This window comes from Salmo salar, chromosome ssa14 (assembly GCF_905237065.1).
Source record: "Salmo salar chromosome ssa14, Ssal_v3.1, whole genome shotgun sequence".
Taxonomy (NCBI): Eukaryota; Metazoa; Chordata; class Actinopteri; order Salmoniformes; family Salmonidae; genus Salmo; species Salmo salar.
In genome coordinates, this window is record NC_059455.1 from 46,413,878 (window position 1) to 46,436,222 (window position 22,345).

General features: G+C 45.9%; 1 protein-coding gene across 1 annotated transcript; it reads right to left on the reverse strand.

Moving 5' to 3' along the window:
• Positions 1-615: 615 nt before the first annotated feature.
• Positions 616-14,806, reverse strand: LOC106569802 (cysteine/serine-rich nuclear protein 1). The gene is made up of 5 exons (XM_014141426.2): positions 14,587-14,806; positions 9,975-10,193; positions 7,623-7,897; positions 2,801-3,133; positions 616-2,622 (listed from the first exon to the last, which is right to left on the reverse strand). Exons 2-5 carry the CDS (start codon positions 10,162-10,164, stop codon positions 1,519-1,521), a joined length of 1,902 nt encoding a protein of 633 aa, XP_013996901.1. The 5' UTR covers positions 10,165-10,193; positions 14,587-14,806; the 3' UTR covers positions 616-1,518.
• Positions 14,807-22,345: the final 7,539 nt, after the last annotated feature.

Sequence of the window (22,345 nt, forward strand, 5' to 3'; positions counted from 1 at the left end):
CCCTCATTCATTTCCATTTCTCTTCCTGTCTTCAACTCACTCTGCTTACGCTTTCTAACCATTCTTCTATAACAAACAATCTCCCTTTTTCTGCCATTTTTAACCGACTCAAGCTCACCCTCTTCCTCCCTCTCTTTCTTAGACCTCCTCTGCCTCTCTTTTTCCCTCCTCTGTATTCCAAGTATAAATCTCCTTATGATAATATTGCACTTCTCCTGACATACATCTTGTTCTTGCCCTGTCAAGGGACGCCATTTTAACCCGGCTGTCACAATCTCCGTACAATCAGCACGAACCCCTCGGGATGTAGTGTCAACAATGTGTCCCACTTGTAAAGCAGCTGCTTCGTCTTGATGTTCTTCTTTGTCAGTAGCTACCGCAACGCTTTTCATCTCATCGGTCACTTGACAGCCATTAGTAATAACCCTTTAGTGAATCTCTGGAGTACAGTAAATTAATGAAGTGAGTTTAAGAAGTCATTTTTTTCTCCAATAATTAGCTTATTATTTTAACTGGACTGATAATGTTTTTGAAGACTGTTTGGTTGGTCACATTGTTGTTGTTTTTAGTTCTGTTATACATGCAGTAGCCTATAAAAGGATAAGCTCTCTGTTCAACATTGTTCCAAAAGATTTATGTTTATTCATAGATAAAAGATTTGACTTTGCTTTAAAATACAAGATTCAGTAACACATTGTAAATGCTAATATATTTCCATTAAAAATAACTTAAAAAGACACAATGCAAAACTTTCTTAAATACACGGAGCACATATCAGATTCCATTGATATTTTTGCAAAGCAATGACTTTTCAGTTTGTCAAATAAGCCAAACGAAGAAAAAAAATAAGTTACCTATGGTGGAGGAGAGAGATGGATCTCCAATACATGAAACTATGGCGTTTTGACACAAATAAATAGCAATACATTTAGCTAAATCATTTCATGTAGGCCAATGCACAGTAGTAGTACTACAATTAATAATAAATGACTAGATGATGTAATTCTGAATATTGTGCCACCGTCTTGATTGAAACAAAACTTCACATGAATACAATTCATAAAATTCATGAATGTCTCTGTCTGTCTGTCTCACGGGTCTCTCATGGTGATTCCAGCAATTACAATCCCTCAGCTAAAAAAAAATGTACATCAAGTAAATAAATTAATTAAGCTATTTTCTTTTTTTAATTAATAATCATTTATAAATAACGGCTGGAAAGCACATCAAAAAACATGAACATCAGGAAACATGAAACATGTTATATGTTCTAGTGATGACATTTAGGGTTCTGTGATATTTTCTCATGTATAATATTGTCTAAATCATGAATAACCATAATGTGCCTCTTCTTCAACATATCCTATAATAAATCTGAATAAAATATCTCATACTGTACATTCAAATATCTTATTAAAATACAAACTGTAGACTGTACATATTTATGTTCTTCTAAGCTCATTGCAATGTCCATGAGCCAATCAGATCCCACAGAATCATGACAGTTCAGCCCATTGGTCACTGAATTACCTGCTCCAATAACTGATTATCTGTGAATGAAGGAGTTTCTATTGGTTCAGATAAGCCAATCAGAGACTCCAGGAGGCAGGTGCCAGCTGTCTCATTGAACTGTGGGACATTTGCAGAACTCAACACCTGCAGATGAAGGAAGTTGTCAGGGTGCTTGTGGCCTTTGAATGAGTTGTGTAGAGGGGCTGAGCTATAGTCTGTAGGGAAGTTATCGAAGAGCTCCAAATCCGAGTCAGAGGAGAGACTGAGGTCCATGTAGCTGCTGGATGAGTAGTCTATGGAGGGAGAGGGTGTGTTGGGGTAGTCCTGGAGGGGACTGTGGGCGAACAGGGCCGTCGCTTGGTTGGCATTGTCGTCTTGATACTCGGCCATGAAAGAACCGCCGCTGCTGTTGTCTGTGTGTCTGTGTGTCTTCTCTGTGTACCTTTGTGTATTGTCTGTGTGTGAACTGGGTGCGTTGGACAGGCCGAGGGTGGCTGTGGTGTCTATACAGAGACTGTACGACGTGTCGAAGCTGCCGAGACACTGGGGAAGGTGTGGCGATGGTTGTCTCCCTGGCTTTGTGTCACTTTCACTGCCCATGGAGCAGTCCTCATTGTCAGAGTCACAGAAGCTGAGGACACAAGCCAGACCTCCATTGTCCACATCCAAGAGAGGCTGGTGCTCTCGAGGGCTTCCTCCCACGTCGGAGTCCTCGCTCTGGGCAGAGACGCCGGACGAGTCGGTCATGTCACTACAGCAACTATTCTCCCCAACCTCACACAGTTCAGAGCTGAAGTGGAAGGTAGGGGTGGTGGGGATGGAGAGAGGGAGGCCCTCTTCTTCCAGGGTGAACCCGAAGGGGCATCTCCCCTCCTGGGCACTGTGCTGCGGATGCTGCCCCTGGTCCTGGAGCTCCTGGAGATCCTCTTGGTTCTCCTCTGGGTCTCTCCTCTGGGTTAGTATCTCATCCTGCAGTCTCCTCTCCAGCTCCAGCCTCATGACAGTGTGTATATAGTGGGTCTGGACCCGTCTGGAGTTGAACTCCACGCGACCGTTAGTATTCCCACAGCCATCCTTGGTGCAGCCGCAAGGGAAGTTAGAGCGATCCATCTGTTGCGGAGAGAAATCACATTCATCTTAACTCATTATATGATTGAAATCTTAGCTCATTATATGACTAAAATTTGCATCTGATCTAGGTGTGGGAGAGTATTCTCATTCTTTGCCAAATGGCTTTTGTTCATCAGACGCCCAGGGATCAAACCCCTCACATCTGCATGGCTCTCACCTGGCACTTGATCCCGTTCAGACTACAGGCGCAGGTCTCAGGTTCACAGAATCCCTGGCAGTCACATCCACAGTCCTCTCGGGATTTCCTCAGAGCATGGAGCTCTCTCTTCTCCTCCCGGTCGATGTGCCTCACCCCCGCCGCACGGAGTAGAGCCTGTCTCTGGCGGGAAGCGTAGGGGTACAGGAACCCACCGTCACCTCCATCCTCTTCCCCATCCTCAAGGTCAGCCGCAGGAAGGTGGGCCTCGATGTCTTCGTCTGGCACCTGGTTGATCTGATCGATGGTGAGGCGATCTAACTCCTCCTGGTCCATAATGCCACTGGCTGTCAGCTGGAGAGAAGAGAGTTACTTAAAATAAAATAAAATATTTACACATAGTCCTTAACTTTTCTTTTTAAACGCTTTTAGAGTATTTTCAAGGGAGTCAAGGAAGACAAGATGCAACTCTTTTGGATCGTTCCATGTCATTTCAGTAACCCATCTGGGTCGTTCCATGTCATTTCAGTAACCCATCTGGGTCGTTCCATGTCATTTCAGTAACCCATCTGGGTCGTTCCATGTCATTTCAGTAACCCATCTGGGTCGTTCCATGTCATTTCAGTAACCCATCTGGGTCGTTCCATGTCATTTCAGTAACCCATCTGGGTCGTTCCATGTCATTTCCGCAGGCCATGACACTCACCATCTCAGAACGTTCTGAAATCGTTTCTATAGTTAGAAACAGATAAGATTAGCTTTCCTGCAACATTATTTTGTTGAAATATAATTTGATCTCTGAGAAATAAAGCTAATTGATTGCACCCAAATTGCCCATAGGATTCATATAATATTCAATAAATATAACTAATATATGATTTGGACCAAACTTTTTTTTCTAACAATGAGTAAGACATGAGGAATCAAAAGAAATGTTTTTTTTTTTTAAACACGGACCCCCCACACCCCAACCACCCACAGACCCCCCCACGCCCCAACCACCCACAGACCCCCCACGCCCCAACCACCCACAGACCCCCCACTCACCAACCACCCACAGACCCCCCACACCCCAACCACCCACAGACCCCCCACGCCCCAACCACCCACAGACCCCCCACGCCTTAACCACCCACAGAACCCCCACTCACCAACCACCCACAGACCCCCCACTCACCAACCACCCACAGACCCCCCACACCCCAACCACCCACAGACCCCCCACTCACCAACCACCCACAGACCCCCCACACCCCAACCACCCACAGACCCCCACGCCCCAACCACCCACAGACCCCCACGCTCCAACGACCCACAGAACCCCCACTCACGAACCACCCACAGACCCCCCACTCACCAACCACCCACAGACCCCCCACACCCCAACCACCCACAGACCCCCCACTCGCCAACCACCCACAGACCCCCCATACCCCAACCACCCACAGACCCCCACTCGCCAACCACCCACAGAACCCCCCACGCCCCAACCACCCACAGATCCCCCACACCCCAACCACCCACAGACCCCCCACACCCCAACCACCCACAGACCCCCACACCCCAACCACCCACAGACCCCTCACTCGTCAGTCACCCACAGACCCCCCACACCCAACCACCCACAGAACCCCACGCCCCAGCCACCCACAGATCCCCCACTTGCCAACCACCCACAGACCCCCACACCCAACCACCCACAGACCCCCCACACCCCAACCACCCACAGACCCCCCAGTTGCTATGACTGACCAGCTGCTATGTCTGACCAGTAGTATAGAGCTGCTATGACTGACCAGTATTATGGAGCTGCTATGACTGACCAGTAGTATGGAGCTGCTATGACTGACCAGCTGCTATGACTGACCAGTATTATGGAGCTGCTATGACTGACCAGTAGTATGGAGCTGCTATGACTGACCAGCTGCTATGACTGACCAGTAGTATAGAGCTGCTATGACTGACCAGTAGTATAGAGCTGCTATGACTGACCAGTAGTATGGAGCTGCTATGACTGACCAGTAGTATAGAGCTGCTATGACTGACCAGTAGTATGGAGCTGCTATGACTGACCAGTAGTATAGAGCTGCTATGACTGACCAGTAGTATGGAGCTGCTATGACTGACCAGTAGTATAGAGCTGCTATGACTGACCAGTAGTATGGAGCTGCTATGACTGACCAGTAGTATGGAGCTGCTATGACTGAACAGTAGTATAGAGCTGCTATGACTGACCAGTAGTATGGAGCTGCTATGACTGAACAGTAGTATAGAGCTGCTATGACTGACCAGTAGTATAGAGCTGCTATGACTGACCAGGAGTATAGAGCTGCTATGACTGACCAGTAGTATAGAGCTGCTATGACTGACCAGTAGTATGGAGCTGCAACTCTATTGTTTCTTCACCCTATGTATTCTCAGTGAATCTGGTGATGTCCCCCCCCCTGTTCAGAAAGGAGTCATTGAAGTTGTTTGGTTTTTGTCCCATCCTATGTCCTGGTATTACCAGATTCTGACCACTAGATGGTGCTGTTCTTCCCCCATTTCAATGTTAAAGAGATAGTTCATTTGAATTACAACATAACATATTGGTTTCCTTACCTTGTAACCAGTTTATGGACAAGGTATGACTGCAATCCATGCTTTGGTTTTGTTTACCTGACCACTGTTTCAAATGGTAACTTTTTTTTGCATTTGTGGCACAAATCCAATGCAAGTCAATGGTACCTATATTAACATTTTCATGGATCATGTCAAAATCATCCTGAACTTAATTTCAAATTATATTTCAACAAAATAATGTTGGAAGAAAGCTAATCTCATCTGTTTTCTAACAACATAAACATTCAGAACAATTTGAGATGGTGGGTGGAATGACCCACATACATGACCTTTAAGTTACTGTAAGATTAGACAGCCTATAGGGAGGTCAGAGACCTGGCAGTGTGGTGCCAGGATAACAACCTCTTCCTCAACGTGATCAAGACAAAGGAGATGATTGTGGACTACAGGAAAAGGAGGGCCAAGCACACCCCCATTCTCATCGACGGGGCTGTAGTGGAGCAGGTTGAGAGCTTCAAGTTCCTCTGTGTCCACATCACCAACAAACTAACATGGTCCAAACATACCAAAACAGTTGTGAAGAGGGCACAACAAAACCTATTCCCCTCAGGAGACTGGAAAGATTTGGCATGGGTCCCCAGATCCTCAAAAAGTTCTACAGCCGCACCATCAACAGCATCCTGACCGGTTGCATTACCGCCTGGTATGTCAACTGCTCGGCCTCCGACTGCAAGGCACTACAGAGAGTAGCGCGTACGGCCCAGTACATCACTTGGGCCAAGCTTCCTGCCATCCAGGACCTCTATACTAGGAGGTGTCAGAGGAAGGCCCTAAAAATAGGCAAAGACTCCAGCCACCCCAGTCATAGACTGTTCTCTCTGCTACCGCACGGCAAGCGGTACCGGAGCACCAAGTCTAGGTCCAAGAGGCTCCTTAACAGCTTCTACCCCCCAAGCCATAAGACTCCTGAACAACCAAATGCCCCCCCCCTGCATTTTTCACTGTTGCTACTTGCTGTTTATTATCTATGCATAGTCACTTTACCTCTACCTACATGTACATATTACCTCAATTACCTCAACTAACCTGTACCCCCGCACATTGACTCTGTACTGGTACCCCCCTGTATATAGCCTCCACATTGACCCTGTACCGGTACCCCCTGTATATAGCCTCCACATTGACTCTGTACCGGTACCCCCTGTATATAGCCTCCACATTGACTCTGTACCGGTACCCCCTGTATATAGTCTCCACATTGACTCTGTACCGGTACCCCCTGTATATGGCCTCCACATTGACTCTGTACCGGTACCCCCTGTATATAGCCTCCACATTGACTCTGTACCGGTACCCCCTGTATATAGCCTCCACATTGACTCTGTACCGGTACCCCCTGTATATAGTCTCCACATTGACTCTGTACCGGTACCCCCTGTATATAGTCTCCACATTGACTCTGTACCGGTACCCCCTGTATATAGCCTCCACATTGACTCTGTATCGGTACCCCCTGTATATAGTCTCCACATTGACTCTGTACCGGTACCCCCTGTATATAGCCTCCACATTGACTCTGTACCGGTACCCCCTGTATATAGCCTCCACATTGACTCTGTACCGGTACCCCTTGTATATAGTCTCCACATTGACTCTGTACCGGTACCCCCTGTATATAGCCTCCACATTGACTCTGTACCGGTACCCCCTGTATATAGCCTCCACATTGACTCTGTACCGTAACACCCTGTATATAGTCTCCACATTGACTCTGTACCAGTACCCCCTGTATATAGCCTCCACATTGACTCTGTACCGTAACACCCTGTATATAATCTCCACATTGACTCTGTACCGGTACCCCCTGTATAGAGCCTCGTTACTGTTATTTTATTGTTGCTCTTTAATGAATATTTATTTTTTTATTTTATATTTTTTATTCATTTTTATATTTTATTTATTTATTGTTTACTTCAGTTTATTTAGTAAATACTTTCTTAACACTTATTTTTTCTTAAAACTGCATTGTTGTTTAGGGGCTCGTAAGTAAGCATTGTGACAAATAACTTTTGATTTGATTATTTGATTTTGATTTGATTTTAATTTAAGCAAATGGGATGCAAGAAACTATACCAGAATGGTCAGTTTGCACTCGACTGGGACAAACACAGGACAGCATGTTTTTTTAGTCCAGGGGTAGGCTTAATCTGGTTCAAGGGAAACCGCCCTGGCAATGAGGTCTACAGTGCTCACTAGTAGATTAGAAGTCTAGAATACTTACTCTCTGTCTGAGTGTCTCCAGCCTCTCCTCCCTCAGTCTATCTCTGAGTCTCTCCCTGCGCCTCCTTCGTCTCTCCTGGGTGTGCTCTGCCAGTGTGTACCTCCGGAGGGCGCTATGCTTCCTCACCATGCCCAGGGTGGCGCCGCCGCGCCTCGGAACGCTGGTGAAACCCTGGCAACGCCGGAACAGGAACACCTTCACCTGGTTGAAGACAACGCTGTTGCTATGGCCGCTGTTGTCATGGGAAAGTTTTGGGCTCTTCAGGATGGAGCGGACTGTTGGTGGTGGAGGAGGAGGAGGAAACAGGGTTTAGAGTCACGACAAGAAGTTGGTGTATTCTATACCTTTGTCAATGTCAGCTTGTTAGATCTACTGCATATCAGTTCTGAATGTAGTGTTTTGGTGTCTCTCTTGTCGTGATGTGTGTTTTGTCCTATATTTATATATATATATTTTTTTATTGTATTTTTAATCCCAGCCCCCGTCCCCGCAGGAGGCCTTTTGCATTTTGGTAAGCCGTCATTGTAAATGCGAATTTGTACTTAACTGACTTTCCTAGTTAAATAAATAAAAATAAATACAAAATAAGTATGCTGAAAGTGCTGATCCTGCAGTTCTGTCAGCCGCCACTGGGTGGCAGACTACGCTACCTCACTGTCAACGGTTACAAGTTACAACCCAGTGTTAACAACTTTGTCAACTGGGTCACCAGAGTTGAACATGGGGGAGTTTATCTGTTAGAAACAAAACACCAAGGAGTTTTTATAATAATGCAACCGAAGGCAAATGAGAGAGAATGAAGAGACAGAAAGAGACCCTGCTTGTAATTATAGTAAGACCCTCTCACCTCTCTGCAGTTTGGTGAGAAGTACTAGTCATCCTACTACTAAGAGACTGTTAAAGACCCATCAGGTCACTGATGACCCATCAGGTCGCGGTTTTCATTTGACAGTTTGGCCTCATGATAACGAGTCGTTTGACCTTCACACATGCTGGAGTGGAGAAGGAACTCAAAAGTGAGGAGGTTGGTAAACAACAGCTCAGCAAGCTACGTAGTAACCTATTCCATGTCCCAAATGGCACCCTATTACCTATAGGGGCCCTGATCAAAAGAAGTGCACTACATAGGGAAGAAGTTGCCATAGGGCCCTGGTCAAAAGTAGTGCACTACATAGGGAAGAACGTGCCATTTGGGATTCAAGCTTAGTTCCGCTGCTGTTATTTTGGCTAAAGACATTCCATACTGGGACACAGTGTGTTTGCAGTTGTGTGGGGGAGAGATGGTAGTTTCATGATTGATTAACTATTTATGACCTATTTCACATCCATCCTGTAATGAATCTAACTCTCAATGTGGTGAGAAAAAATTATTAGCACATGAAATAGAAATAGTATTATTTATTTATTTTTGTTCCATGAAATCAAAATATCAATCACAATCTAATAGACACACTTCCTTTAGGTTCAACATAGTCTATGTGATGTTCATTCAAAACAGTGTCACTGGAGTTTATAGTGATCTTTGAATGAAATAACATGAACCTATTTGCAGCTTAAGCGTGATAACTGTAATTCACATCATATTGCTTAGTCAAATGATTCAGTCAACTCTAGGGGCAAAGCCCAGCACCTAAAAGAGAAGCCTATTCTCTGCTATCAGCAGGTTGTAACTTAGCTGCTGTAGTGTGATAACGGGACACTCCTTCAATACAATCCCTAGCAGTGACTCTGATAACAATAGTGTAGCTTTACATTTATTTGAAAGATAAAATACATATTCATTGCAAGTTTATTGACCAATGACCATAAAAATTATATACATTAACATATACTGTATATAGACATACTGTATAGATATATATTCAAGGGGTTTCCTCATGAGATCTACTGGCCAAAAAATTGCTTTATGATTGTAATAACATGGATCATCAACAAATGTGTTAATGTAGCTACATCATTCTGAGATGTGTTAATGTAGCTACATCATTTCTGAGATGTGTTAATGTAGCTACATCATTCTGAGATGTGTTAATGTAGCTACATCATTCTGAGATGTGTTAATGTAGCTACATCATTCTGAGATGTGTTAATGTAGCTACATCATTCTGAGATGTGTTAATGTAGCTACATCATTTCTGAGATGTGTTAATGTAGCTACATCATTCTGAGATGTGTTAATGTAGCTACATCATTCTGAGATGTGTTAATGTAGCTACATCATTCTGAGATGTGTTAATGTAGCTACATCATTTCTGAGATGTGTTAATGTAGCTACATCATTCTGAGATGTGTTAATGTAGCTACATCATTCTGAGATGTGTTAATGTAGCTACATCATTCTTATTGACTTACTGGGTAGATGGGAGGTAGGTGAGGCAGGGGTGAAGTCTTGGTTGTCACTGTTGCAGCTCTCCTCATCCGACTCCCATTCCGAGGAGGCGGAGGAAGAGTGGGAGGAGGAGGAGGCGGAGGAAGAGGGGGAGGAGTAACAAGGGTCCTCCTCTTCTACCTCGGAATACTTCCTCTTCAGGACCCCACTCATGGCTTCTCTAGGGCGGTTAGACGATCTGCCTGGATACAAAACAGTAAAAAAAAATGAATGGTGAATATACATTAACAATACACATTAATACTGCAATGGTGATGAATGAATACTCACTAACTGTAGTACATGGATGTGTAATAGTGATTCAAAAGCTTTTCTAAGGCACCGTATTTTGCTGACTATATGTCTCGTGAAAACGGAGGTATAACAATTACAACTGTTAAAGTTAAGTTAACTTTTCTTTGTAATTTTAGTGCACAATTTATTTTATCGTGATTAATTGTATTGTCTGAAAACATCCCAGATACATAACTTATACAGCTAAAAACAACAATGTGATGTCAAAACAAGTTGACATTGAGGTAAAAAAAAATTAAAAAGGTGTACTTTATCAATGTATCTGATTTTGCTAAATCAAGACATCAATATCCTTGTAATAGTTTTTGCATATAAAATTATAAATTACAGCTCAATTTTAGCAAATTCTGAATTTGTGATTAATCACAGAAACTCCTGCTATTAAGTCGATTACATTAAAAAATATATATTTTCACGGCCCCCCGATATATCCATGAGTCATACACAATGCCGTGCCCACTCACTCGGTGAATCAGTAGTCTACTGTAATAACTGAATGTGTAACAGTGATTCACAAGCTTTTTTCGGACACTGACGTTATTTATAATGCATTTTCTGACTACTATAGCTAATATCAGTCCGGTGAAAACAGAGTTTAACAATACCCATGGTTGAGTCATGCAAAGTTGCAAAATGCGGTATTTACTCAGTAACATTCACACTGCTCAATTTCACCCACAATATTTCCATGTCAATCATGTACCATAAGACATATGGAAAAAGAAAACCCATCACTGGGACTTTCCTTTCCAATAACATTTCACAAACTGCCAACAATAAATTAGATCTATGTCTCGTTGTTAATGGGCAAAACCACAGCAGAGTAATCTGATACTGCTTTTGTTGTTCATTGTGACACACAGCACTGGTAGGATCGTTATTTTCCAACCTCATTCCTTGACTGAGGTACCTGTACTGGTTTGACAGGTTTTAAAAAGGAGGACATCTGCTTATTTAAACTAATGAAAGCCGTCCCTACAAATGATCCAACAACCACTAATAACTTACATAGCCTAGATATTGATAACCCATGTCATAAACATGCTCAATAACTATTGCAATCCAATTAGATTTTTTTTTTGCTTTAGTGAAAGACAAGGGAAACTGCAGGCTAGGCTAAAAATGTCAATAGGTCTTTCTCGCTTTCCTTCTCGTCATTAACATTCCAGTGATTCCAGGGCCGTTTTTCAGGGAGAAAACGTGGAAACAGGGAGGGCTGGGAAACTGGGAGGGAGGGAGTCCAGGACGGAATATTTCTGAGGGAAAATTATGTCTAGAGCAGGCTATTTTGGCCCCAGTGAAACAGGGAGTACAGTGGAAACCAAGCCCACACAGAACAAACAACATACAGGTCTATTTAATGATTACAAACTTAGCTTGTGTTGAATACTACTGTAAATACATACTTAAATAGACTCAACTGGACTCTAACTTAAAGTGTAAAACACAGGAGAGTAGAGCAGTGGTCTTCAACCTTTTCTTGCACATTTCTTTACCCATGTTTTATTTTTGTGAACGATAATGGCAAGGAGAAGTAATCAACATTTTCAAATGAATAGATTTGGGAAAATAGTTTTTTCATTATTTTGACCTATGGTTAAAATTAGAAGATATAGCCTATCAGTAAAAAAAAAAAAAGGTAACTCCAAATACATGTTTGCAAGTAGCTGTTTAGCTGGTTAAACAAAGGTTAGCCATGTGTTGGCAAACAGCCATGTCCAAGTCAAGAAAACTTACCACCTTGCCACGAGCAGTACTCAAGAGTACATTTTCAAAGCCTGTCAGATATTCCAGTGAGTGTTATTCACTCCAATTAATATTAAGGGGTTGAGATATAAAGTTTTATCATCATTAGAAAGAAGATATTACCCTCTTCTATACTGTAGGTATGTCATTCAAATTAGTTGAATTTAGTTGTTTTGTAGTGATATTCAGAAAAACATTCAAATAAAAAACAATAAGTTTCCTGCTTTTATATTTGTATATTTTCGCAGAACCCTCTGTAGGACCCCTAGGGGGTTGTGTACTTCAGCTTGAATACACCTGGTGTAGAGGCTTTAAACAAAACATGTTGTCGCAGAAAAGCTCTCTACTCTAGTAATTTGAACTCTTGCCCTATGTACTACTAGGAAGGATTAAGAGGAATGTACTACCAGGAAGAATTAAGAGGAATGTACTACTAGGAAGGGTTAAGAGGAATGTAATACTAGGAAGAATTAAGAGGAATATACTACTTGGAAGAATTAAGAGGAATGTACTACTAGGAAGAATTAAGAGGAATATACTACTTGGAAGAATTAAGAGGAATATACTACTAGGAATAATTAAGAGGAATATACTACTAGGAAGAATTAAGAGGAATGTACTACTAGGAAGAATTAAGAGGAATATACTACCAGGAAGAATTAAGAGGAATGTACTACTAGGAAGAATTAAGAGGAATGTACTACTAGGAAGAATTAAGAGGAATGTACTACTAGGAAGAATTAAGAGGAATGTACTACTAGGAAGAATTAAGAGGAATATACTACCAGGAAGAATTAAGAGGAATGTACTACTAGGAAGAATTAAGAGGAATATACTACCAGGAAGAATTAAGAGGAATGTACTACTAGGAAGAATTAAGAGGAATGTACTACTAGGAAGAATTAAGAGGAATGTACTACTAGGAAGAATTAAGAGGAATGTACTACTAGGAAGAATTAAGAGGAATGTACTACTAGGAAGAATTAAGAGGAATGTACTACTAGGAAGGAATAAGTCAAGAACAGACTGCCCTGTCAGTGTCCACTATATAATGCTGACAGTATCCAAGGTAACCACACAATACTCAGTGTCATACTCACAAATATAACTATCAGGACAGGGCAGTTAAGACTCTGAAAACATTTATATAACACATGGTTGCTAGGAATTTGTCTTGGTGTTAAAAGAAAGAACACACAGTTTCTACAGAGAAGGAACTATCTCATGTCTGGTTGTATGACTAACTGCATTATCCATTTGTAGTGATTGCAAAGGTTTCACTACAATATGTCAATTTATAAACCGGGTAAATTGGGTCCTGGATGCTGATTGGCTGAAAGCTGTGGTATATCAGACAATATTCCATGGGTATGAGACAAAATGACTTGTTTACTTTTCTAATTATGTTGGTAACCAGTTTACAATAGCAATAAGGCACCTCTGGGGTGGTGGTATCTGACCAATATACCATGGCTAAGGGCTGTATCCAGGCACACCGCGTTGCATTGTGCATAAGAACCATCCTTAGCTGTGGTATATTTGCCATATACCACACCTCCTCGGGCCTTATTGCTTAAATACAATGTGTGTGTTGTTTCAGAATAAGTTATGGTTTTCTTCTGCAATTTTATGAAAATGTCTCCAAGAGACATTCTGTTCCTTGACATCCCCTCTCACTCAGGTCAAATTTAATGGTGAGTGTACAGGTGTGTGTGTGTGTGTGTGTGTGTGTGTGTGTGTGTGTGTGTGTGTGTGTGTGTGTGTGTGTGTGTGTGTGTGTATGTGTGTATATGTGTGTGTGTGTGGGGGGGGTGACTAATATAAATAATTCAATGACTCACAGCAGCAGAAATACCTGAATTGCAGTGTTGCATAGCACTGTGCAACACACACACACACACACACACACACACACACACACACACACACACACACACACACACACACACACACACACACCAACCAATATTTGACTCAAATTGCCACTACTACTAAGTACCCACTGCCTCACTATTTGGCTTCCATCCCGTTATAAACGCGACCCAACTTCCGCCGCTGACCTCGTCACTCCGCGAACTTCATGTGGTCGGTAATTAGGCCTTTACAATGAAAACATTGTGCTGGTCAACCCAGCAGCTAGTCTCACTCAGCTGTTGCTGTTTGGGGTCTCTATTACAAGACCCAACTAGGCTACAGCAAGCAAAACAACTACTGGAGAACACTATCAAAAGGTTTTTTGTCGATATAAATAGCTTTCATACAACCAAAACCAAACTTAAAGCCTAAAAACAATATATTATTCTGCTTATCTTTTTTGACATTCGTGTAGTCTAATAAAATATATATATAAAAACATGAAATAGTTGTCCGCTTTTTGTTACTTCTTATATAACTTTAAGACAACTTTCCCTCACACAAAGAGGCTTATCAAACACTCAGCATTAATGACTGGTTACAAAACCGCTGATGTTGAAATATGTTTTCGCTTTGCCACTAAACAGATCAAAAGACGAGGTCATTAGTTAGTCTACTCACCAAGAATATGAGATCACCATCTTCTAAATTCAATAGATCAGTTATTAACTTGACCGTTTTATAAAAGCTTGAAGGTTTTGTTTCTCCGTGGCACTGGCTCGCTGACGGTGTCCTCTCGTTCCTCCTCTATCCGTCTCTCTGGACTAGCCTACTGTAGCGTAGTGCGCACATCAACCGTGTATTCGTCAGCGGAAAACTCCCACTGCGCGACGCTGACGCAGGCGGTCACACAGGAAAGGGGAGCGACACACAATTCTTCCTGCTGCTGTTCACGTTCTGCTACTGCCTACAGCTTCCTGCATTACCTTATCGGTCCAGATAGATTATAATGGACTATTCTGCCACTGCCTATGTCTTCATGCCTTGCCAATGACACACAGAGAGATATAATAAGTAGCCTACTGTTCTGTTTAATGATGTGTGTGTTACCTTCTCAGATGTAGACGTTGTGATTTCAAAGCTCCATATTCAGCTCATTGTGGACTGGTCATAGAGCAGAAAACAGTTGTGGTAGCTAATGGATTGGGTTAGAGAAAGCCATGGGGTACACTCTACCCCAAACCCATAGTGTGGAAAAAGGTACAACACAAAATGTCTCTCTCTCTCTCTCTCTCATTGTCATGATATTAAATAAACTCATACTATTACAATGTAAGTGATACATGTTATTATGAAACCATTGCCCAAGATTATGTTGACAGTGTGGTTGATTAGTCAGCTTGTTGCTAGGTCGTTTTTCTACTCCCATACTCTGCAGACAGTCCTCTCCTGAGGGGTAAGGAGGGGAGGGGTCTGCTGTCTCTGAGTTCAAAGGTCACTAACCCTGTGCCTCAGCATGTTTACAAACCAGTTTCAGCTGGTGCTGTCAGCATATTGCCTTGAGAAAGAGAGAGAGAGATTTGTGACCTGTTGCCACAAGAAAAGGGCAACCAGTGAAGAACAAACACCATTGTAAATACAATCCATATTTATGTCTATTTATTTTCCCTTTTGTACTTTAACCATTTGCACATTGCTACAACACTGTATATATACATATTATGACATTTGAAATGTCTTTATTCTTTTGGAACTTCTGTGAGTGTAATGTTTACTGTTCATTTTTATTGTTCATTTCACTTTTGTTTATTACCTACTTCACTTAAAGCCTAAAAACAATATATTATTCTGCTTATCTTTTTGACATTCGTGTAGTCTAATAATATTTAAAAAAAACATGAAATAGTTGTCCCCTTCTACTGCCGGTACGGGGCACGGAACCCCGCCGATCTTCTACGACTGGAATACCGACATAATCTGCCCGAGGATTCCAACAGGCCCCTCTGGCGCGGCGTCCGCTGAAGGCCCATTCTGCTAACCGCGGCCTACTAGCTACCTAGAGCTACTTGGAACCCTACTAATTCCACGACTGGTCTATCGACGTCACCGCACGAAGAGGCAAAAACAGACTTACCCCCATCGCGACGTCCCCCAAAGGCTAACTTGCTAGCCCCGGTCTGTTAACTGCTAGCTTGCTTGCCCCGGTCTGCTAACTGCTAGCTTACCTGCCCCAGTCTGCTAACTGCTAGCCCCGGTCTGCCAACTGCTTGCTTGCTAACCCGGTCTGCTAACTGCTAGCTTGCCAGCCCCGGTCTGCTAACTGCTAGCTTGTTTAGCCCCGGCCTACTAACTGTTAGCTTGTTAGCATCGGCCTGCTAACTGTCTGAATCGCCGTGTCCCCAGTCAGCTCAACCACTCACTGGACCCATATGTTCACTTGGCTACGCATGCCTCTCTTTAATATCAATATGCCTCGTCCATTACTATCCTGGTTAGTGATTACTGTCTTATTTCACTGTAGAGCCTCTAGCCCTGCTCAATATGCCTTAACCAACCATGTTGTTCCACCTCCTACATATGCAATGACATCACCTGGTTTAAATGTCTCTAGAAACTATATCTCTCTCATCATTACTCAATGCCTAGGTTTACCTCCAATGTACTCACATCCTACCTGACCTTTGTCTGTGCACTATGCCTTGAATCTATGCTATCGTGCCCAGAAACCTGCTCCTTTTACTCTTTCTTCCGGACGTCATAGACGGCCAGTTCGTATAGCCTTTAGCCGTACCCTTATCCTACTTCTCCTCTGTTCCTCTGGTGATGTGGAGGTTAATCCAGGTCCTGCAGTGCCTAGCTCCACTCCCACTCCCCAGGTGCTCTCAAATGTATAAGAAAAAAGTGATTGAGAAAGTGAAACTATCTCAGAAAGTGGTGGATATAACCAAAACGTCACCACAATGTTTTAGTCTACCACTGTGTAATGAAGCTATTGTACACAAACAAGCTAAACTAAGTACATAACCAAAGTTGTCCATAACAGACATGACAATGGAGTAAAAATTAGATCATGGAAAATTAAGTAAAACTGTTTTCTGTAGAACTACAAACGGAAACTATAACAGGATTTCCATTTGTCAGTCCCCTGTCTTTCTGCCTCTCTGCCTCCCTCTCTGCCTCTCTGCCTCCCTCTCGGTCTCCCTGCCTCTCTGCCTTCCTCTCGTTCTCCCTGCCTCTCTGCCTCCCTCTCGGTCTCTGTGCCTCTCTGCCTCCCTCTCGTTCTCCCTGCCTCTCTGCCTCCCTCCCTCCCTCCCTCCCTGACTCCCTCTCTCCCTGCCTCTCTGCCTCCCTCCCCCCTGCCTCCCTCCCTGCCTCTCTGCATCCTTCCCTGTCTCCCTCCCTGCCTCTCGTCCTCCCTCTCTCTCTGCCTCCCTCCCTGCCTCTCTGCCTACCTCCCTCTCTCTCTGCCTCCCTCCCTGCCTCTCTGCCTACCTCTCTCCCTCTCTGCCTACCTCCCTGCCTCTCTTTCTCCGTCCCTGCCTCTCATCCTCCCTCTCTGCCTCCCTCCCTGCCTCTCTGCCTACCTACCTCCCTCCCTCTCTGCCTACCTCCCTGCCTCTCTTTCTCCCTCCCTGCCTCTCATCCTCCCGCTCTGCCTCACTCTCTCTCTGCCTCTCCCTCCCTCCCTGCCTCCCTCCCTGCCTCTCTGCATCCTTCCCTGTCTCCCTCCCTGCCTCTCGTCCTCCCTCTCTCTCTGCCTACCTCCCTCTCTGCCTCACCCTTTCTCTGCCTACCTCCCTCTCTCTCTGCCTCCCTCCCTGCCTCTCTGCCAACCTCCCTCCCTCTCTGCCTACCTCCCTGCCTCTCTTTCTCCCTCCCTGCCTCTCATCCTCCCTCTCTGCCTCCCTCCCTGCCTCTCTGCCTACCTCCCTCCCTCTCTGCCTACCTCCCTGCCTCTCTTTCTCCCTCCCTGCCTCTCATCCTCCCTCTCTGCCTCACTCTCTCTCTCTGCCTCTCTCTCCCTCCCTGCCTCTCGTCCTCCCTCTCTGCCTCCCTCCCTCTCTCCCTCTCTGCCTACCTCCCTCTCTGCCTACCTCCCTCTCTGCCTACCTCCCTCCCTCCCTCCCTCCCTGCTCACTGAGCTTTTTAAGGATAATCGTACAACATGTTCCTGTTTTGACTGCAGAGAGGAGTGAGCTGAGCCCCATGTCCAAGCAGCCGACCATAGAGGTCACATGTAAGGCAGAGATACAAAGACAGAGGATGCCTCCCAAATGGTAGCCTATTAAGTATATAGTGCACTACTTTTGACTAGAGCCCTATGAGCCTATGGACCCTGGTCAAAAGTAATGCACTATATAGGGAATAGGGTGCAATTTGGTACGCTGGAATAGAATGTTCCTCCAGCTGCTTGACAAAGTAACAGCTCACGCCGCTCACGAGGATTGCAGGCGTGATATTATGACATCATCAACTTTACTAAAAGGTGTGATTATAAACTGCTTACCTACCTGGTGGGGAGAGAGAGGGAGGGAAAGAAAGGAGGGAGAGAGAGAGGGGGCGGGAGAGAGAGAAGATGGGAAAGAGAGAAGGTGGGAGAGAGAGAGAGAGGGTGGGAGAGAGAAAAGGTGGGAAAGAGAGAAAGTGGGAGAGAGATAGAGGGTGGGAGAGAGAGAGGGTGGGAAAGAGAGAAGGTGGGAGAGAGAGAGGGTGGGAAAGCGAGAAGGTGGGAGAGAGAGATGGTGAGGAGAGAGAGGGAGAGAGGGTGGGGAGAGAGAGAGGGTGGGAAAGTGAGAGGGGGAAAGAGAGAAGGTGGGAAAGAGAGAGAGGGTGGGAGAGAGAGTGTGGAGAGAGAGAGGGTGGGAGAGAGAGAAGGAGAGAAAGAGGGTGGAAAAGACAGGGTGGGAGAGAGAGAGGGTGGGAAAGAGAGAAGGTGGGAGAGAGAGAGGGTGGGAAAGAGAGCATGTGGGAGAGAGAGAGAGGGTGGGAGAGAGAGGGAGGGAGAGAGAGAGGGTGGGGGGAGAGAGGGTGGGAAAGAGAGAAGGTGGGAAAGAGAGCAGGTGGGAGAGAGAGAGAGGGTGGGAGAGAGAGGGAGGGAGAGAGAGAGGGTGGGAGAGAGAGAGGGTGGGAGAGAGAGAGGGTGGGAGAGAGAGACGGTGGGAAAGAGAAAGGGTGGGAGAGAGAGACGGTGGGAGAGAGAGACTGTGGGAGAGAGAGGGTGGGAGAGAGAGAGGGTGGGAAAGAGAGAAGGTGGGAGAGAGAGGGAGAGAGAGAGGGTGGGGGAGAGAGAGAGGGTGGGAAAGAGAGAAGGTGGGAAAGTGAGAGGGGGAAAGAGAGAAGGTGGGAAAGAGAGAGAGGGTGGGAGAGAGAGTGTGGAGAGAGAGAGGGTGGGAGAGAGAGAAGGAGAGAAAGAGGGTGGAAAAGACAGGGTGGGAGAGAGAGAGGGTGGGAAAGAGAGAAGGTGGGAGAGAGAGAGGGTGGGAAAGAGAGAAGGTGGGAAAGAGAGCATGTGGGAGAGAGAGAGAGGGTGGGAGAGAGAGGGAGGGAGAGAGAGAGGGTGGGAGAGAGAGAGGGTGGGAGAGAGAGAGGGAGGGAGAGAGAGAGGGTGGGAAAGAGAAAGGGTGGGAGAGAGAGACGGTGGGAGAGAGAGACGGTGTGAGAGAGAGGGTGGGAGAGAGAGAGGGTGGGAAAGAGAGGTTGGGAAAGAGGGATGGTGGGAGAGAGAGAGGGTTGGAGTGAGTGAGAGAGGGTGGGAAAGAGAGGTTGGGAAAGAGGGATGGTGGGAGAGAGAGAGGGTTGGAGTGAGTGAGAGAGGGTGGGAAAGAGAGAGAGGGTGGGAGTGAGTGAGTGAGAGAGGGTGGGAGAGAGAGGGTGGGAAAGAGAGAGGGTGGGAGAGAGAGAGAAGGTGGGAGAGAGGGTGTGAGAGAGAGACGGTGGGAGAGAGAGGGAGAGAGAGAGGGTGGGAAAGAGAGAGAGGGTGGGAAAGAGAGAGAGGGTGGGAAAGAGAGACGTTGGGAAAGAGAGAAGGTGGGAGAGAGAGAGAAGGTGGGAGAGAGAGGGTGGGAGTGAGTGAGTGAGAGAGAGAGGGTGGGAGAGAGAGGGTGGGAAAGAGAGAGGGTGGGAGAGAGAGAGGGTGGGAGAGTGAGAGAGGGTGGGAAAGAGAGAAGGTGGGAGAGAGAGAGGGTGGGAGAGAGAGAGAGGGTGGGAGAGAGAGAGGGTGGGAGAGAGAGAGGGTGGGAGAGAGAGAGAAGGTGGGAGAGAGAGGGTGGGAGTGAGTGAGTGAGAGAGGGTGGGAGAGAGAGGGTGGGAAAGAGAGAGGGTGGGAGAGAGAGAGGGTGGGAGAGAGAGAGAAGGTGGGAGAGAGAGGGTGGGAGTGAGTGAGTGAGAGAGGGTGGGAGAGAGAGGGTGGGAAAGAGAGAGGGTGGGAGAGAGAGAGGGTGGGAGAGAGAGAGAAGGTGGGAGAGAGAGAAGGTGGGAGAGAGAGAGGGTGGGGAGAGAGAGAGGGTGGGAAAGAGAGAAGGTGGGAGAGAGAGGGTGGGAGAGAGAGCAGGTGGGAGAGAGAGAGAGGGTGGGAGAGAGAGGGAGGGAGAGAGAGAGGGTGGGGGGAGAGAGAGAGGGTGGGAAAGAGAAAGGGTGGGAGAGAGAGAGGGTGGGGAAGAGAGAAGGTGAGAGAGAGAGAGAGAGAGGGTGGGAGAGAGAGGGAGGGAGAGAGAGAGGGTGGGGAAGAGAGAAGGTGAGAGAGAGAGAGGGTGGGAAAGAGAGAAGGTGGGAAAGAGAGCAGGTGGGAGAGAGAGAAAGGGTGGGAGAGAGAGGGAGGGAGAGAGAGAGGGTGGGGGAGAGAGAGAGGGTGGGAAAGAGAAAGGGTGGGAGAGAGAGACGGTGGGAGAGAGAGGGTGGGAGAGAGAGAGAGGGTGGGAAAGAGAGAGGGTGGGAGAGAGAGAGGGTTGGAGAGAGAGAGGGTGGGAGAGAGAGAGGGTGGGAGAGAGAGACGGTGGGAAAGAGAGGGTGGGAGAGAGAGAGAGGGTGGGGGAGAGAGAGGGTGGGAAAGAGAGAGGGTGGGAGAGAGAGAGGGTGGGAGAGAGAGAGGGTGGGAGAGAGAGAGGGTGGGAGAGAGAGACGGTGGGAAAGAGAGGGTGGGAGAGAGAGAGAGGGTGGGAAAGAGAGAGGGTGGGAGAGAGAGAGGGTTGGAGTGAGTGAGAGAGGGTGGGAAAGAGAGAGGGTGGGAAAGAGGGATGGTGGGAGAGAGAGAGGGTTGGAGTGAGTGAGAGAGGGTGGGAAAGAGAGAGGGTGGGAGAGAGAGAGGGTTGGAGTGAGTGAGAGAGGGTGGGAAAGAGAGAGAGGGTGGGAAAGAGGGATGTGGGAGAGAGAGAGGATGGGAGAGAGAGAGGGTGGGAGTGAGTGAGTGAGAGAGGGTGGGAGTGAGAGGGAGGGTGGGAGAGAGAGAGGGTGGGGGAAAGAGAGAGAGAGGGAGAGAGAGAGAGAGGGAGACAGAGAGAGAGACAGAGAGAGAGACAGTCAGAGAGAGAGAGTTAGAGATGGAGAGATAGAGAGAGAGACAGAGAGCGAGAGAGAGACATCCACCCCCACTCTAGGTGACAATAGGACTATTGAGACAGGAGGGAGCAGAGGAAAATCTGCAGACTAAAGTCTGCCCGGCAACCCCCCAAAACAAGAGACTGCCTAGTGCCTGGAGGGTGTTGTGTGTGTATGCGTCTGTGCGTGTGTGTGTCTGTGTGTATGTGTGTGTGTATGTGTGTGTGTGTGTGTGTGTGTGTGTGTGTGTGTGTGTGTGTGTGTGTGTGTGTGTGTGTGTGTGTGTGTGTGTGTGTGTGTCTTCACCTCACGGTATAGGTGTCCTGTTGTGACAGGAGCATATAGACTATAAGTCTACACCATTAAGGAAATCTCCTGCAGATCCAAATCCTGTGGTTCTCATTGGAAACATTACTGTTCCTGACCTCAAGGCAAAATGAGAGAGAGAGACAGATATGGTTTAGCCATATTCAGTTGGTCCCCTTCTTTACTGATAACTACTGTGACTACAGTATTAGGTCACTCAGAGGGTACTACTGTGACTACAGTATTAGGTCACTCAGAGGGTTATATGAGGATAACTACTGTGACTACAGTATTAGGTCACTCAGAGGGTTATATGAGGATAACTACTGTGACTACAGTATTAGGTCACTCAGAGGGTTATATGAGGATAACTACTGTGACTACAGTATTAGGTCACTCAGAGGGTTATATGAGGATAACTACTGTGACTACAGCATTAGGTCACTCAGAGGGTTATATGAGGATAACTACTGTGACTACAGCATTAGGTCACTCAGAGGGTTATATGAGGATAACTACTGTGACTACAGTATTAGGTCACTGAGAGGGTTATATGAGGATAACTACTGTGACTACAGTATTAGGTCACTCAGAGGGTTAT

Excerpts from the sequence above, each read along its gene's own strand:
- LOC106569802 (XM_014141426.2), bottom strand. The coding sequence starts at position 10,164 with ATGAGTGGGGTCCTGAAGAGGAAGTATTCCGAGGTAGAAGAGGAGGAC. Across the intron at positions 3,134-7,622 it reads TGGAGACACTCAGACAGAGA|CTGACAGCCAGTGGCATTAT; the intron begins GTAAGTATTCTA and ends TCTTCTCTCCAG. Across the intron at positions 2,623-2,800 it reads TGAACGGGATCAAGTGCCAG|ATGGATCGCTCTAACTTCCC; the intron begins GTGAGAGCCATG and ends TCTCCGCAACAG.